This window comes from Artemia sp. Qi Xiang Cuo, chromosome 3 (assembly GCF_049724085.1).
Source record: "Artemia sp. Qi Xiang Cuo chromosome 3, ASM4972408v1, whole genome shotgun sequence".
In the NCBI taxonomy this organism is placed as follows: domain Eukaryota; kingdom Metazoa; phylum Arthropoda; class Branchiopoda; order Anostraca; family Artemiidae; genus Artemia; species Artemia sp. Qi Xiang Cuo.
The window spans coordinates 13,481,566-13,500,648 of record NC_142796.1 but is presented as its reverse complement, the minus strand read 5'-3'; the positions used below and the strand labels follow the sequence as shown (position 1 = coordinate 13,500,648).

At 35.5% G+C, this 19,083-nt stretch overlaps 1 protein-coding gene across 1 annotated transcript in view; it reads right to left on the bottom strand.

Annotated features, from left to right (window-relative positions):
* Positions 1-8,755, bottom strand: part of LOC148953785 (uncharacterized) — an 85,723-nt gene extending 76,968 nt beyond the window's left edge. The window contains exon 1 of the mRNA XM_089085898.1: positions 8,648-8,755. Coding sequence (XP_088942024.1) covers positions 8,648-8,712 — 65 coding nt within the window. The 5' untranslated portion in view covers positions 8,713-8,755. The remainder of the gene's footprint in view (positions 1-8,647) is intronic.
* Positions 8,756-19,083: the final 10,328 nt, after the last annotated feature.

Below are 19,083 nucleotides of genomic sequence, written 5' to 3'. Positions count from 1 at the left end.
GAAAAAGGCTGTCCCCTCCTCAACGCCTCGCTCTTTGCGCTAAAATTTGACTCTGTCTCACAACTTTGTTTTTTAAAACAGTAAAAAGCTTTAGCGTAAAGAGCGAGGGATTGAGGAGGGAACAGCCCCTTTCATATACGGAATAATTTCTGTTGGTTTTAAGTTTTAATTTCATTCTTTACTTTCAGTTTAAAATACTTATTTTTTTTTTATTTAATCTCCAGCAAGAGTAAGGTTATTCATTTGAATCTTTCTAGGAATGTTGAGGAGAGTGTAGAATTGAATCAAAAGACACTACGTACATAAGGGTTCTCAAAAGGACGTATCTCAGAAACGACTTAACTGATTAAGTTTTGGCTTTGGGGCATAACACACAAAACAGAAAATATTTTCTCATGCTGACCAATGGTCTGCTTCGTGCAGGTACCGCTTTCATGATTCTCTGCCTTCGGCCGGGAGTTTAAAGCGTGGTTGGGGGCAAATCATCCGACAATTTTCCGTGTTCTCTTCCTCGATTTTTTCAAGGACCCATTTGGAGCTTTGGCAAGGACAAATATAGTTAAGTGGCTATAAAATTTAGCATAGGTAAGAGGTCATTCTTTATTATAAAAACCTAACAAAAAATAAAACTAATTTTAAAATTTTCAGGTATTTTTCTAGGTATTCAAATTTTTCAGGTATTCGAATAATATGTGACATCAGGACTGGAAGCCCTGTTTTCATGGACACGAGAACTTCAATTGACCAAAAGGCAGTAGGCTACGTGCACACTACTGCTACTACCATTCTTACTACAGTTATTTCTGCTACTTCCACAGCGACTAATACTAAAGCTAAGGGCGTTAAGGTAAAAACTTTAGCTAATGTTCAGTGAGAAGTTTAACTAAATCAAAATATACTTTGTGTATATGTCTGTAAAAAGGGCGTAACAGCAATATCTCAGGAAAAATGTGGGTATTAAATTGAAACTTTCAGGACATGATGAGAGGAATATTCAACTGACCAAAAGGCAACATGTGTATACTACTACTGCTAATACTACAACAGCTAATATTGCCACTACTACTATTACTACTATTACTACTACTGCTACTAAGGCTAAAAGGTATTAGGGTTTAAATGTTAGGGATGGGGGAAGTCAAACCAAATCAAAACACATTACGTGCATGTATATTGTCAAAAGACCGTATCAGCAAAAAGCCTAAAGGCTAAGATTATCAAGTTGAAACTTACAGGGCATGCTGAGGGGGCTTTATAGACTAACCAAAGAAACTACGTGAATGCTACTGCTACTACTTCCACTGCTACTGCTAATACTATTAGAGCCCCTAATATTACCACTGATAAGCCTAAAGGAATTAAGGTGAAAATTCCAGGGAATGTTGAGGGGAGGTTTAACTAAGTCAAAGCACATTCTCTGCATTTAGGCTGTCAGAAAGACATTGATTGAGTAACATCCCAGAAACTGCTTAGTCTATTAAGTTGAAACTTTCAGGGCTTATTTTAGGGTATGTTGAACTAACCAAAAGCCACTGTGTGCGTACAAAAACAGGTACTTCTACTACTGATGCTAAGGGCATTAAGATGAAATTTTCAGGAAATGTTTAGGGGGATGTTAGACTAAACCACCACAAGCTATGTGCATGCATTTTATCGAAAGAACGTATAAGCAGCATCTCACAAACGGCTGAGGGCATCAGGTTGAAAATATTAGGGCTACTACTATTGCTATTCCCACTACTGATGCGATTACTACTACTACTATTGAACTAAATCGAAAGGGAATATGTGTATCCGGATTTTCAGATGGGTGTACATGCAATATTCCAGGAACTGCTAAAAGTGCTTTCGGAACTTTCAGAGAATTTTGTTTGAATGTTGAACTAAATCAAAAGACACTATTTGCATCAGAGATTGCCATGAACGCGTATTTGTGATATGTCAGGAACGGCTGTGGATATTAAGCTCAAACTTACAGGACGTGTTGAGAGATTTTTAACTAAATAGGGCTGTTAAAGGGGTGTATCTGTAATATCTCCAGAATGGCCAAGAGAAATAACGTGACTTTTAAGGGATTGCTGGGGCAGGCAGTTTTGCTACTGCCCGCATCCCCAACTGTATAAAAGTCTAGAACCTACTGCGTAATTGACGCTTTACAGAAAACGAATTATATTACAAATATTTTCTTTTGTACTTAATACAACATTGGAAATAAAATGAAAATTACAGTGATATTAAATCTTGAACTAATGAGCTTTCAGCAGTTAGTATCATTATATATCAAATATTCGGTTTATTATTATTGGTTATTTCCAAGACTGTTCAAGACACATATAGTTTTCAGTAAAGCACCAATGACGCAGAAGGCTTTAGACTATTACAATTAGGGAAGGTGACAGTAGCCAAACTCTTGTTTGCAGTGATTTTTGTTCGTTTCATGCTTGATTTGCATATTCAATATAAGTTTTACATGTTAAGATTTGTTTATTCATTTACATTAGTAGCCTACCTGTTGTATGTTTGCTTGCTAAGATTGTTTATTTAGTTTTTGTTCGTTTTCGGCACAGTATAAAGATATAGTTTATATACCTATAATTTATATACTGTGGTTTTGGGTTACATTTATTCTTTAACAGTAAGAGATTTTTCTACGTTTTAAGCTTAATTTGCGTATTCAATTTAAGTTTTGTTTGTTTAAGATTTATTTATTCATTTATAGTAGTACTTGTTGTATTTTTGTTTGCTATGATTGCTTATTTAATTTCTGTTCGTTTTGGGTTTCATTTATTCTTCAATAGTAATTTCTGGTCGTTTTGAGTTTGAATTATTATAGGTTCCTTTATTTCTGATGATTTGAAGTTTAAAATGGCCTTCACTTTTCTCTGAAAAACTTGTTTTTCGGGAAGTTTTCTTAATTAACATCTGCTCGTTTTTGATTGCCAAAGTTTCAAGTTTTTCAAAATTTCCTATTTCAAAATCATTTTTTTTTCAACGTCAAAGTTTCATCGAAGTATCAAAACTAGTATCAAAGTAACAATATCAAAGTAACAAAGTATCAAAGTAAAGAAAGTATCAAAGTAAACAAAGTATCAAAGTAAACAATAAGGAACTTTGCTAACTTGCATCCCTTGCCCCGTAAATCAGTAAATCGAAGTATCAAAGTAAACAAAGCATCAATGTAATAATAAGTAGCTTGCATAACTCAAAGCCCTTGTCCCGGGGACTGGGGGAGGGGATTTCAACCCCGGAAGCACAGTTATTTGGCCTTTGGACCATTTTGAACAAAGTGGCTATCTCAAAATTTTGACCGGATGCCTTTGGGCAAAAGGTGGTGGGGGGCTAGATATCCTTTGTTCTATTTAACCGTTTGTAATGACCAATACCGATATCAATACCAATCACGATATTACAGAAGAGTGAGGTCGTCATACAGGAGAGAATGCTCCTCATGTGAGATCGAATATGCGCCAATAGTGGGAAATGTGAAGGAGGATGTGTCTCCGTGTAAATACAGAGCCATATAACATACTCATTTCTGAATGTCCCAAATTCAGCTGGCGGATAAACTCTAGGGGTCAGGGTACCCCTTCCGATGAGAACTATATCTGATCCCCCAACCTTCCATATTGCTTGCGAATTTAAAATATACATAGATTACATTCGGTGCAAATACGCTAAAGCTGCCATTCAACTGGGGCCCAGTTCCCAAAGGATATTAAGTTGATCTTGGTGGAGTATCGGTTGCTCCTAAACTGGAAATGAAATATCTTGGCCTCCCAATCGGTGACTCTCTAAAATCAACTAGAAAACTCCTCATCTGTCATTTCCAGCGCCGGACATCCAGTGCCTACGGTAGCATAGTATCTAATAAACTTCATCTTATTCGCCAGCTACTAGCTAACATATGTGATTTCAAATTTTTTTTACCTTGCACCGTTTTGGCGTACATTTTCGGCAATGGAGCTAAAGCAACTCCGGTGAATTTATTACCGGTATGTTAAACATCTCTACGGCCTCCCCCTCTACGGCAAGTAATTCTTGGGTCAATAGGAATTACGGTAATATAGACCCTAATGCTACCATCGGCAGATGCATTGAAGCTTACAATAACGGAATCAATGGATACTCATGGTGTTCCCTTCGTTCGAAAATATTTTTTCGATTAATAGTGATCTCCATAGTTATGATACACGAGAAGCATCGAATCTTATAAATCCATTTAGAAAAACGACTAGAGCTTCTTTTGTAATTTAAATAATAAAATATTTTTTTTAACTGAAAGTAAGAAGCGACATTAAAACGAACAGAAATTATTCAGCATATGAAAGGGGTTCTCCCCTCCTCAAGGCCTCGCTCTTTATTCTAAAGTTTTTTATTGTTTTAAAAAATAAAGTTGTGAGACGGAGCCAAACTTTAGCATAAAGAGCGATGCGCTGAGAAGGGGACAACCCCTTTCATATACGGAATAATTTCTGTTCGTTTTAAGTTTTAATGTCGCTTTACTTTCAGTTAAAAAAAACTTGTTTCTTTTTATTTAATTTCTAAACGATTTCGAATTAATGCAGGTTTTGATTTTGGCTCGCCGTACATGATTAATTAAAACAAAATCTGCATATTAATTTTACTTTGTTTTGGCTAAATGGCTTTCTCGAAAGTTGTTTAATTTTATTTACGAACGTTTTTATTAGTAATAAATATACGTAACTTACGAATTAACTTACGTAATGAACTTCTATATTCGTATGTTTTTATTATGTATATTAGGGGGTTCACCCTCTAGTCAGTACTTCGCTCTTTACGCTAAAGTTCGAATTTTTTCCACTTCTTTGAGAATAACCCCTTTATCACAAAGGCCGTTATTTAGAATAAATAGCTCTTATGAAAGTACTAAGAAATTTTTAGCGTAAAGAGCGAGGTATTGACTAGGAGGTGCACCCAATCATATACGTAATATTTTCTGTTCGTTTTAAGTTTTGATGTTGAAAAGTTTTCAGTTGAAAAGTTTTTCAGTTGAAAACTCGTTTCTTTTTTTTATTTAATTTCCAATCGTTTTTTTTTAATAATGCTGGGAAATTCGGCGCCCCCTTCATAGCAATATCCCTTCCCTTGTGAAAACTTCCTCTGTGGAAAGATCCTCCCACGTAACCCCCGAACCAACTACCCCCACTACCAGACAAAATCCTCCCTTAAAACGTCTGTATACTTCCCAATAACCAATACTATATGTAAACATTGGGCAAAGCTCATAACTTGCAGCCCTCCCCCCGGAAACTGTGGGGGATTAATTCATCCTCAAAGACATAGTTATTATATTTTTCGACCATGCTGAACAAAATGGCTATCACAAAATTTTGATCGGGTGACTTTGGGAAAAAAAAGCGTGGGAGGGGGCCTAGTTACCCTTCATTTTTTTTGTCACTTAAAAAGGGCACTGGAGTTTTTAATTTTCGTTCTAATGAGCCCTCCTGCGATATTCTAGAACCACTGGGTCGATAAGATCACCCTTGGAAAAAAAAACAAAAAAAAAGGCATCCGTGATCTTTCTTCTGGCAAAAAATACAAAGTTCCACATTTTTACAGATAGGATCTTGAAACCTCTATAGTAGGACTTTCTAATACATTGAGTCTGAGGGTATGATTTTCATTAAGGTTCTATGACTTTTAAGGGTGTTTCCGCCTTTTTTCCAAAATAAGGCAAATTTTTTCAGGCGCGTATCTTTTGATGGATAAACTTGATGAAACTTATATATTTGAAATCGGTATAAAAATCTGATTCTTTTTATGTATCTATTGGTATCAAAATTTTGTTTTTTACAGTTTCAGTTGCTATTGAGCCAGGTCGCTCCTTAGTTACAGGTCGTTACCACGAACTGTTTGATAAGAAACTTTTCTCCATGCGTATGGGGTATAATACCGGTTGTGCTTCGAAATTTAAGTCATCTGGTAATCTTCAAGGCCACAGTCAAAAGATTTTTCTTTTCAAAAGAATAGAATTTATGTATGTGTTTTATGTGATTTGGATGGTTGTTGTTTATATGTGGATTTAGTCTTGCTACCAAATAGAATAATGTAAAATGGTATTTATTGGAATATCTACAATACAGGATTCCCACCTGCTGCCAACAATCCCTTAGAGGTTTTCTTAGCAGGTGCAGCAAAAAGGTTCTTTATTTTTTTTATTTTATTTTTTTTTTCAAATAATATTGTATAAATTGTCTAAAACAGTAAATGTAACGCGTCTCTTTTTCTTTTTTGTGATTTTTGTGCTTGTTATGTATACTGTGTAATTATTTGGTTAATCATTGTGCTTGTGTGTTTATTTTATTAATTTTGATTTGTTTTATTTGTTATTTTCCGTCTTTTTATTTTTTTGTCTTCTCTTATACTCCATTTGCTATTGTGTTTGCAACGGGTCATAAATAAATTCAATTCAACTCAACAATGCCAGTTAGAACTTGCAATTAAGACTAGGTCTTAAAGAATAATGCATAAAGCATCAGAAAAAATTAAGGCTGTAGCATATCGTAGACAGCGCAATAGGCTTCATTGCATTAACATTTTGTTCCCCAGGTGACTCCGCATGGAAGGAGTTATCGTAGAAACTTTAGAGGGTGCTCACTTGATTGGATATTGAAAATTGAGGTGACCTTCTTAAGAGTCGCCAGCTCCCCTCTGTGGCTCTTCTTAGCTGCCCTTCCCCAAAGCCATCCGAGGAATATGTAGAATTAGCAATTTTTTCAAAATACTTGAAAATCCGGTATCCATGCCTTTGGGCATTATATGACACGTCACAGCCCTTGGGCCAAGAGTTCTGACTTATGCAAGTATTCCATTTTTTAAATAGAGGCTTTTTTAATGAGAAAGGGGGTATGTTTAATCCTGTCTCTCCTTTATCTATTATGAATACTTGAAAACAATGGTATTTTGACAGTAAACTTTTCTTCACATTTGATTTGAATAAATATTTCCAGCCTTTTTCTAAAAGAGATGTAGAGATTTAATCTAAAATAAACATATGTAAAGTCATAGAGCTAATCAAACTGAAAACTAACAAATTATTATGAATGAAAAAATTGATCTTTAAAGGGCTAAATCTAATATAACGGGTAAATGGGCATATATAAAGTCATAGAGCTAATCAAACAGAAAACTAACAAATTACTATGAATGAAAAAAATTGAACTTTAAAGGGCTAAACCTAAAATAAACGGGTAAATGGGCATATATTAAGTCATGGAACTAATCAAACTGAAAACTAACAAATTACTACGAATGAAAAAATTGAACTTTAAAGGGCTGAATCTAAAATGAATAGTCTAAATCAATGAGAACAAATTTCTCGTCACCAAATCTAACAGACTTCTTTGAATAGACTCATCTTTCGGGAACATGTCATGGTACTGATATTGTAAGTGCGAGTTTTTCGTGGCAACTTATTTGAATAAACATCTCCAACTTTTTTTAAACAAGCATAGAGGCTAAAATATAATACGAAAAGAAATGAAGTCATACAATAGCCAGGCAGAAAACGAAAAAAAAATAAAATAGATGAATAAATAAAACCTAAAGAGCTGAAATTAAAACAAATTGTCAAAGTTAAATAGAACAGACATTCAGTTTGAATGTGTAAATTCAGCATGGAATTAAAGAAATTACAAAGAATAATCAAGTCAAATAAAATCAAACGGAAATTACCGCAAATCTGAGAGGAGGTTCCGACCTGTTAAGCCCCAAGAATTATACTGATATTTATACACTATAACAATCCATATTTTGAAAGAAAATCTTTTTAAACCTTAATATCTAAAAGTGGGAAAAAACTGATCACATTTACAAGGAAAGAAACACACGAATTCTTTATAGGAACAATTGTGAATTTGAATTTTTCCTTTACTTATTTAGAACGACAATTCTTTCGTTACTCTTCATCCTTTAATTTTCATTCCATTCTAAAGCAAAAAAAAATGGAAAAGTATATAGAATAGAAAAGCGAAAACTGAAATATAAATACAGAGCGTAAAAAGTTTAAAAACGTACAATTCAAGTTAAATTGCAAAGATAATCAAAGGAAGCAAATTTTGCGACTTTAGATTTCGGGCACTTTCCCTTTGCAATTGTGACTAGGCACGTATGAATAATTTCATTTAAGGAGGGAGACTCAACTTAATTAAAAAAAATCGTAAACTAGCTAATAACATATCAGAAAACAGGAAAGTATATTTTGATATGCAGGAGCCCGAAAATACGCCTCTCCATAGGTACATGTGCAAAAATTAAGTCAAGTATATTATCGGAGAATGTCAATAAAGCTAAAACTAATAGACATCTCAGTTATTGGAGCTTTGGTCTAAGATTTAGCTTCCGCCGAATTACAATTCCGTTCGTGCAGAAAAAAAACTAAAAGAAAGAAGGGGAGCTCTCAATTTTTGTGTAAATCGGACTTTTCATGGAAGATTAAAAAACATAATTTTTAAGAATTCGAAAGTCCAAAGTATACAAAAAAAAAATTTGAGAAATTTTTACGTGACTTCCAGGAAATTTGGCTGAAGGCTGACTAAACGTAACATGTTCCTTTACTATATGAGAACGCTATTATCAGGCTACCAGCCCAGCATACAAGAGAAAATAAATTTTTGATGTTACTTACGGTGTATGAGAGTTTAACAATGGCAAAACCAAAAGAACAACAGTGAAGGTAAAGTAAGCTTTCATTTTTCACACAAAATTGAAATTTACATCCCTTAGAAACTTTAACACATATGATTATGTACTTGGTCCAGGAGCAATAATCTAACTAAGGGTCATTGTTGAAACCATATATACGTCCTCATTTCTAAGAATTTCGAAATCCAGAATAATATTGATTTTGATATTTTTATGGTTTCACCACGTTGAAATGGAACTGAAGAGGCTGACAAGCTTATCAACAAGAGTGTGGTTGGGGGAAAAACATAAACTTCAACCTATAAGTGACCCAGTACAGGCATTTTTAATGCAAGAAAATACGCTACAATCTTTTATGTTTTTGAAATTGAACAAATGATCGATTTTCTTCAGGCTCCTTGTGACTCCTTTTCCCTTGAAAATAGAAGATGATATTATATTAAAACCGTACATATACAATTTTTTAGTAATTTTCATTCATATTCGTATGATTAGATGTGTTTCTAGAATGAGTTTGAAATTCGTGAATTCGAAAGATATTGTCCAAGAACTCCTTAAGGAACCCACAAGTAACTCTTAAAGATTATATGAGCTATTGAGGAGCCCAAGAATTCTTAATGGGTCCAGCATGAACAGAAATCTCAAACCGATAAATAACTACACAAGCCTCTGTGTTCCAAAATCCGAAAATAAACTCGCTGGAGAGAGTCAAGGAATTTTTACATATGGTTCTTTGTTATCGATTGAATCAAAGATATTTTTGTTTAAATGAAAGTAAAGAGTAACATTAAAGCTTTAAACGTACATAAATTTGCTGTATATGAAGAGCACTGCCCTCTAAGCCCGAGCTATTTACTTTAGCGTCTTTTACTGGTATTTTACTGAAAACATTTTTGAGAACAACCAATATAGCCATTGCGATTTATTGTAAGTTTTTTATTTACTGACTGCCTTTGAAAATGTTTGAGCTAAAAATGCTACTGTTTAAAACTAGTTTGAATCAACAATTCTTTTTAATAACCATTGAAACATTGTGGGGAAAAAAGAAAAAAATACAACATTACTCTTAAAGCATTCGTTAAAGTATTCGTTCTTGATGTGCTGTGATAAAAAATTTATTATTATTTTTGAATTCTTAAATTATTGAAATTTAATTTATTATTTTAATTCTTATATTTGTTTTTTAACCTAAAAGTCAGTTACTAATGGTCAGCTTAATTCTACAGACGTATTTTTAAATTGACCATTGCTACTGTCACTTTCTCCATTTTTTCGTCATTTTCCTATACTAAAACGATCCTTTTTCCGGAAGGAAAATTTTTGACGATTGTTTCTTAGTGTAAGATGAAATTCACTAGAAAAGCCACCTAACAGCCTCTTAAAACAGTTTCTTAGTGTGGAAAAGCATTAGCCTACTGGCATTTGTTTGACATTTCCCGACCTTTTTTGTAGAAAAGAAGCTGACTGTTTTTCTTTTTGTTGTACCATTCAAATTAAAATAAATAGTCGCACCAAATATAAAAATAACATATACTTTCTGTTATGGATGGATAGATCAATCCTAGGCGAAAATGAATTTAAATGAACAATCAAGTCAATCTTAGAACTAGCAGAAATTACTTCAAATAAGACCAGTGCTACCGACCCCCTAACCCTTTAAGGGACAGAGCCTTCATCCATTTGTAGTATTTTCTCATTTTGCTCCCTGTTACTGTTAAACTTGAACCATTGCCTTTCTTTATTTCTGATCTTTTAGCTTTTTATATGACTATTTCCTTTTCCTTGAAAACTTTATTTTTGGAAAATCTTTTCTTAAGTTAATTTCTGTTTGTTTATTATGGATTCAATCTAGTACAAATTGGGGCACATCTTATGGTCAATTGTGTTGCACACACTGTCGTTTGATTTACCTCACCACTTCACAAATGGTTTTTAATGTCCACTAGGGCTAATAGTGTATATATTTTAGGTGGATCGAAGACACAAAGTTTTGTCTAGTCCCTTATATCTAGGCACAAAATTTGTAATCCCCCTCCCGCACTTCGAAAGTTTCAAGTTGATGCCCCCAAACCGTTTCTGAAATATTACAGCTGCGCTATTTTGATTATCTGGATGCATATAGTGCCTTTTGATTTACTTCTGCACCCTCACCCCAAGTAAAAATTTGAGGTCCACTTGGCCCCCTACATCCCCCGAAACTTTCAGCTTGGTTCTCCAAGCAATACCTGAAAAATGCTGGGGACAGTGCTTCTAACCTAATTATTTCGTGCATGAGGGCTTCCTCGCCTTTGGACTGACGGGTGTAAGTTTTTAGCCCTTCGGAGGAAAATTTTTTTATAGCCCTTTTTAAGGGGTTTTTCCTATTTTTCCTCAGCATTGGAATTTTTTGGCTGAAGGGTTTAAGGATATAAGCTTTGATTTGTTCAGCAAAAATGAGATTTGGCCCTTTTGAGAACCATTTTTATGGAGGACCATGCCGTGATTTTTGCTTTTTATTTTAGGTTCCTCTTGGCCTGGAGACTTTTGGCTGCGACCTTAAAAATTGACTGGGGTCAATACGGTTTCTGGTCCATTCCCGGCCTTTTACAACCCCCCCTTCAATCTAAGGGTTGGTCCCCTTAGCCCATACAATAATCCTTGAAAGTTTCAAGCTAATTGGAAAAGGAAGTTTTTGGACCATTTTGGGGTTCTGTTTTAAGAGAATCGAATTTTCTATTCGATTTTTTCTTGTGCGTTGGAGTCTCCATGGCCCCAATGCACTGTTCCTGCCCCCTAACTCCCTTCGCACAAAAAAATATGTGTTTCTCTTTGTCCAGTGAACAATCACTAAAACTTTAGAGCCAATCAGACACCTAAAATCAAACAAGGATTTAGCGTGTGGGTGGAAATATGTGGTGGTGAACACTTAGGCTCTCAGTGCACACAATGTAGCTTTGTAATGGAGGCTCCTCTTTGGTAGCGTGAGAGAGTCCAGTATAATAAGCATTGACTTCAGCTGTAAGTTTCAAACTAATCAGGGTAAAAAAAAGAATTCATTACTGTGCAGTTGATTCGTTTAAACCATCATGCCAAAATTCGATAAGTCAAGGGCTTTTATTCTTCCCTTTAAAGCAGAAGTTCGGTATTAGCGCAACTTTACTCTTGTATTTATTGAGTCTTAGCATTCCTCCTTGGAGCTAATCCCTGTGTTATGTTTCCAAGAAGGCACACGTAAAATAAATTTACAAAAACGGTTGTAGCAAGAACCCACCGTACGTTTATTCTTGTCAAATAAGTGAACACAAAAAGGAGAGAACGCCAACACATGTGGTGTTACCATCACCGAAAATAACTGGGCCTGCATCTTTCGACTATACGAAGCTTTCGAAGATACAATCATACCGTAAGCTTTTTGGACTTTACTTTCAAAATCACCTAATAATAAAACACAACTTTTTTCTGAAAAAAAAATTCCCAATTTTTTTTCTGGCCTCCCCCAGGCCATTCGGCGTGTCCCTAGGTGGCGATAGGGGAACGCCCTGTAGATATATAGGGTACCTTCCTAGGTAGCTCGCATCAAGGGGGGATTTTGTTTCTAGGGGTCTTTGATAGGAACTGAGGCAACTTCACCCGGGGTCGTGATTAGAGGTAATGGAAGAAGAAAGTCGCTCAATGTACATTCAAAACAACTCACCGATTTTTCAAAAAGTCCCTGGAGTTACAAATCTTCTCCCAGTAATGGGTTAAATTGCGTGGTGATGCAGAACACCGTCGCGGGAGGACCCTCTATAGGAGGACAACTGTGGCAGGGCGTAAGATCCAGATCTGTGGACAACGGCCTCTGCAAAGGGCTGCCTCGACCTTTTCGGGGTACCTGCAAGACTGGGGACTTTGCGGTCAACTCTATTCCCACTTGAGGAGTGGCACCCCTCGAGGAAATTATATCCTAGTAAACAACACAGCATTCGCACGGGATTCTGACTAATGGAAAATTTTTTCTGGGCTTGGTATGTTTTGATGGTCGTCTTTGTCCCCGTAGTAGCATAATATTTGTAAGCATTAATATATATTGAGTCGGAGGTAATAGGCTTGAGACTGTCTGTGCAGGATTTTGACTCTTGTTGATAGAAGAGCATCGCCAAGTGCTGAAAACCATGTTGTGACCACGATGGGCCCAGGAGGTCCCAGGGACTTCTTGCTGTCCGGTTCCAAGCCGGCTTAAGCACTTCGGTGTAGACTTGAGAAGATATATTATCCCCGTCCTGCACTGGTATCCGGGATCATTGCTTTCCTGAGGCGAAAATAATTTCAATGATTTAAAGAACATGAAAATTGGAACTTGGAATGTTACGACATTAAAAAATGACTATTATCGACATTTTGACTGACGAATTCAGACGATTTGAACTGGATTTAGTAGAAATTTCAAAAACTCATATCCCAGGGGAAGGAAGCATGAAATTAGTTGATATAGAATTTATTCACTCAGGAAAGAAGGATGGGGTACATAGACCATTATTCGGGATCATGAGGACTAAGGAAGCTGCTAAGTCTTGTTTAGGCTGGGAAGGTATTAATAATAGGATACTAATTGCTCATTTTATGATTAGAAAGTTTAGGGTATCAGTTATAGTAGTATATGCCCCTGTAGAACCGACTGACGGAGATACTAGTGACTCAGATAAATTTTACTTACAGTTACAGGAGCAAATAGACAGGGTCCCAGGTAGAAATATGATGTTATTACTAGGAGATTTTAACGCCCAGATTGGTAGAAATATGGATAGATGGTATCCCACCTTAGGTAAATTTGGTGTACGAAAAGAAAACAGTAATGGATATAGACTTTTGCAATTTTTTAGGTATAACAATCTAGTTATAACCAATACGGTGTTTGGTCATAAAATGGCTCATAAGTTAAAATGGTATTCACGTGATGGTAAGACAGCAAACCTTATTGATTATGTTATAGTAAACCGAAGACTGACAGGATCAATACAAGATACTAGGGCGTAAAGGAGTGCTGCTATTGATTTTTAAAGTAAAGATCACCATCTGCTAATGTCGAGGGTTAATTTAAAGCTGAAGTATCGGAAGGGTAACTACCTCCCGAGAAGTTATAATGTTGGAGGACTCCAGGATAAAATTTGAGGGAAACTTTCCAGGAACAGTTGAATACTAAACTTCAGAGTTTAAATTTTGAAAATGTGGAAGATGGTTGGAATAATTTTAGAAAAATAATTGGTGAAGTTGCTGAAGGTGTCTTAGGGAAGAAAGCTAGAACTGCAACTAAGAATATCAGTGAAAAAGCTTTATGTTTAATAGAAAGGAGACAGGACTTGAACAAGAATTATCTGAGTAATAGATCATATGAAAACAAAAGAAATGTAAGGAAAGTGGAGAAAGAATTAAAATATGAACTAAGAAGGTGAGAAGTGGAGGCCACGGATAAAATTGCCGAGGATCTGGAAGATGCAGCTAGATGACATAATAGTAAAATATTATCCTGGCATGTTATCAAATTGAGGGGGAGAAGTCAATCCGGACTTGGCCCAGTTAAAGATAGGAATTGGGTCGCTAATAGCAATAAGGAATAAACTAAAGAGAGATTGGTCGATAATATTGAGAATTTGCTTAACCGAGATAGTGTTGCAGGAAAAAAATACAAAGGAAAATGAAAAAGTTTGTGATACCTTGGATGTGAAGGAAGATTTGTTTTGTGAGGAGGAATTAGTAACAGTACTAAAAAGATTAAAGAATAATAAGACTCCGAAGTAAACCGAAGACTGGCAGGATCAATACAGGATGCTAGGGTATATAGGAGTGCTGTTATTGATGTTAAAAGTAAAGATCGCCATCTGGTAGGGTCAAGGGTTAATTTAAAGCTCAAATATCGGAAGGGTAACTACCTCTCGGGAAGTTATGATGTTGGTAGACTCCAGGATGAGAATTTGAGAGAAACTTTCTAGGAACAGCTGAATGCTAAACTTGAGAGTTTAAAATTTGATAATGTGGAAGATGGTTGGAATAATTTTAGAAAAATAATTTGTGAAGTTGCTGAAGGTGTATTAGGGAAAAAAGCTAGAACTGCAGCTAAGCATATTAGTGAAAAAACTTTATGTTTAAGAGAAAGGAGAAAGGACTTGTACAAGAATTATCTGAGTGATAGATTGTATGAAAACAAAAGAAATGTAAAGAAAGTGGGGAAAGCATTAAAATATGAACTAAGAAGGTGTGAAGTGGAGGCCATGGATAAAACTGCCGAGGATTTGGGAGATGCAGCTAGACGGCTTAATAGTAAAATATTATACTGGCATGTTAACAAATTGAGAAGAAGTAGTCAATCCGGACTTGGCCCAGTTAAAGATAGGAATGGGGCCGCAATTAGCGATAAGGAAAAAACTAAAGAGAGATGGGCCAAACATTTTGAGAATTTGCTTAACCGAGATAGAGTTGCAGGAAAAAATATGGAGGAAAATGAAAAAGTTTGTGATACCTTGGATGTGAAGGAAGATTTGTTTTGTGAGGAGGAATTAGCAACAGTACTAAAAGGATTAAAGAATAATAAGACTCTAGGTGCTGATAAGGAGGTAAATGAGTTTCTTAAATATGGTGGCTCTGAGGTTAGAAATAAGTTACTGGAGATTATGAAAATGATTTGTGAAAAAGGGGAAGTACCTAATGATTTTAGGAAAACCTTAATTAAGCCACATTATAAGAAAGGTAATAAAAGTGAGTGTGGTAATTATCGAGACATTAGTCTGGTCTCTGTAGGTAGTAAATTACTTAGTAATAGGATACTTTTTAGACTGAGAGATGCCGTAGACAAAGTTTTAAGAGAAGAGCAGTGCGGTTTAAGAAAAGGTAGAGGATATGTCGACCAAATTTTCACTCTTAGGCTAATAATTGAGAAGTGCATGAGTTTTCAAACACCTTTGGTCCTCAGTTTTATAGATTATGAGCAAGCATTAGATTCTTTTGACTGAAGAGCTTTAGTAAAGGTTTTATCCTTGTATGGTATACCAGACAAATACATTAAAGTGATTAGTGCTATGTACGAGAATAACTCTGCTGCGGTTAAGGTAGGAAATGAGGTTTGCAGCTGGTTATGTATTAAATCAGGAGTTAAGTAGGGTTGTGTTCTATCCCCCTTTATATGGATTATTTTGATGGACCTTGTTTTAAGGAGCACAGGAAAAGCAATGGGAGACCACGGAAACAAATGGGGAGGAAAAGTCTCCTGGACTTGGATTATGCTGATGATTTAAGCATCCTAGATGAAAGTGTGAGAAAAATAAATAAAGTTTTAGAGGTTTTGCGAGTTCAGGGTGCTAGAATTGATTTGATAATTAATGTTAGGAAGACTAAGTCACTAAGGCTAGGAATAAGTGAAGATGAAAAGGTGACGTAGGGTAATGAAAAGATTGAGCAGGTGGGCAGCTTCACTTACCTTGGTAGTATTATTAGTAAATATGGTGGGTGCAGTGAAGATATTAAAAATAGAATAGCCAAGGCCCAGGGTATTTCTTTTGCAGTTAAAAAAAAGTCTGGAAGAATAGGAAGATAAGTTTGCGAACCAAGATTAGAATATTAGAAGCTACAGTGATGACAGTGGTCAAATATGGCTCTGAAGCATGGACGCTCCGAAAAGCGGATGAAGATTTGCTAAATGTTTTCCATAGAAATTGCTTAAGGATTGTTCTGGGTACCTGGCTGACTGACCGTATTTCAAACAATAGGCTATACGAAAAATGTGGTTCAATACCACTCTCTAGGGCTATAATGAAAGAAAGGTTGAGGTGGCCAGGGCACGTTGTGTGGATGAAGGATGACAGATTGCCGAAGATTGTTCTTTTCGGCCAACCATCTAGGGCTAAACGGAAAGCAGGCCGTCCCCGTCTTGAGTGGGAGGACGTCATAAAGAAAGATTTAAAGGAAATGGGAACTTCGTGGGCGGCTGTAAAAAGGGAGGCTTTGAATACATTGGGGTGGAGGAGGAGCGTGCGTAGCTGTGTTGGCCTCAGGCGGCTTGGTGCTGCGGTGAGTTGTTAGTAGTAGTAGTAGTAGTAGTAGTAGTAGTAGTAGTCGGTGTTTAGGAGTAAGGTGGTTGTGACCCCTTTTTGTACTGGATATTATATGTTTTTTCTATTATTTTGTAGCCCGTCATTCTCATTTGAATCTGTTTTTCCTGGTTTAATTTTTTTTTTTAATTTTAACATCATATCAAGAGCTATTCTAAATTTGTGAGAGGCTATCGACCCCCTTAACATTTAGCTCTTTACGCCAGATTTTATAAAATAATTCGGTAAAATATGTCAATTAGGTATACTGGCTTTCAAAATAAAATTGAATCATTTCTATAGATTTGACTGTAATTTTGTTTTGCAATTCTCTGATATATTTAAAAGACTACACTTCTCTTTATTAAATATTCTATCATAAATAAGAGGGAAATAGTTACCCCTTCATGATGCATGTTGTATCCTTAGCACAAAACATGTTCCTCTGAATAAATGAAGACCAGAAGGTCTCTGTCCATATTTGTTGAAAGTAACTCCAATGGAAAGCTTAGAAACGTAGACTTAAAAATAAATCCTTTATAGTCTTAGATATCCCCCCTCCCTGCATATAAAAAACAGCTTATCTTCGCTATAATAGATGGTGTACAGCAATACAACACTCCCTAAATGTTAATTCTGTTGTATAAGCCATCTATATTAACAGGTCTCTTCTTGTGAACTGTAGATAGTTTAGATAAAAATCTGCCACCTCGTATATATGGTTTGTTGTAGAAAGTGGTGTCCCAGTGCACTGTTGTCTGGATACATTTTTATTCTTCTGTTTTAACCAAAAAAACTCAACAGAGGTTCAGATTGGTTCTGGTGTTAATCTTTTAGTGCCAGAGAGAACTAATGAAGCCTTTAATGAATCAGAGCAAAAAAAAATACTGAACTGAGTGGACATTCTGTTTTATACACTGATCTGAATTCAAGAAATGGTTAGGAATATCAACTTGATCAAGACGAAAGTGTTGCTGAAGAATTTCCTCTCGCTGAATCCGCGGATATAAGTCGTGATACTTTTTCACTAATAATATCTGTCTACGAAAGTGGAAACTCATCAGTCCACGACAGAAGCTTATGAGATATTCCAGAAAATAATTCAGACGGTAAAACAGAAATATTAGTGATAAAAAGTATTGCATCATCAAGAAAAGGCTGGACCAAGTATAAAGCAAAGGATTTTTTCTGAGTCATGTGGAATTTTTTTGTATTTTTGTCTTAAGAATCGTGCCAGGAAATCAGTTTTTATCCTGTCATGAAAAATTTGATCTTTACATCATATGAAGTGTGCACGCGACATCCACGTGACTTGACAGTTTGATGTATGTACTGATATTCATTCCATAGAATTTTAATAATTTTGGATTTATGAAAATTAAAAAAAATAGAAAACATTTAAAATGTATTTGTTTTCAGTAAAGTGCAAATTATGATCTGGTCTTTAGAAGTCTTGGGGAGAAAGAGGTGCTTGAGAAGGGGGCTGGTCACCCTCCAATCATTTTTCTACTAAAAAGGGCACCAAAATTTCAATTTCAAATCGAATGAGCCACTTCCAAAATGTTTATGAACTCTTTCCATACGAAACGCCTTGGTGATAAAAAAAATCATTTTTCAAACTCCACTCTTTGCTTTAAAGGTGCTATTACACTGTCTAAGATTCTGTCGGCAGTTTAAACTCATGGAAGGCTTCAACGGCGTTATAAAGATGCACAGGCAAAATTTTTTTGTTGGGGAGGATATAGACGGCAAAACCAACTTATAGTGAAACAGGGACCCGCAACACAACAACAAATTATGCCTTTTATATCCAGTTTATCTTTTAAGGGGCATTTGAATTGCAAAATTTTGAAACAAGAAGTTGAAATATAATATTATTCTTGACAATAAGAAATTATGTCAAAGGTAAATCCAAGAAGTATTTTGCAGCAGCATTTTGAAGTTTATTTTTATTTCATAATTACTAAAACTTCCTAAAGATGCTAAAAGTATGACGATTATTCTTTTTATTTACTAGGAATAGCAAGAATTGCTTCCGAATCTTAAAATTCTATATCCAACCTTCATTCGTTGTGGCATTCTTATTATATCATTTTAAAATGGATTATCCAGGAGATCATTGATATATGCAACGAGAAAGGAACTAATCCAAAACAAGAGACCGAGAAAGCAAAGATGGATTCAGACAACTCAAACGCTGAATTGGTAAGAAAACTCGCTAGGCCCTTAAAGATATTATAACCGAAAAATGTCAATATTGCGAAGACGACTTTAGAAGGGGTGACTCAAACCTCATGTTCAAAGTTGCTATAGAGCTAGCAAATTGTAGAGATACCGAAGTGCCTGGGTCTCTTGAATAAAAAGAGGTGAAAAATTGTTT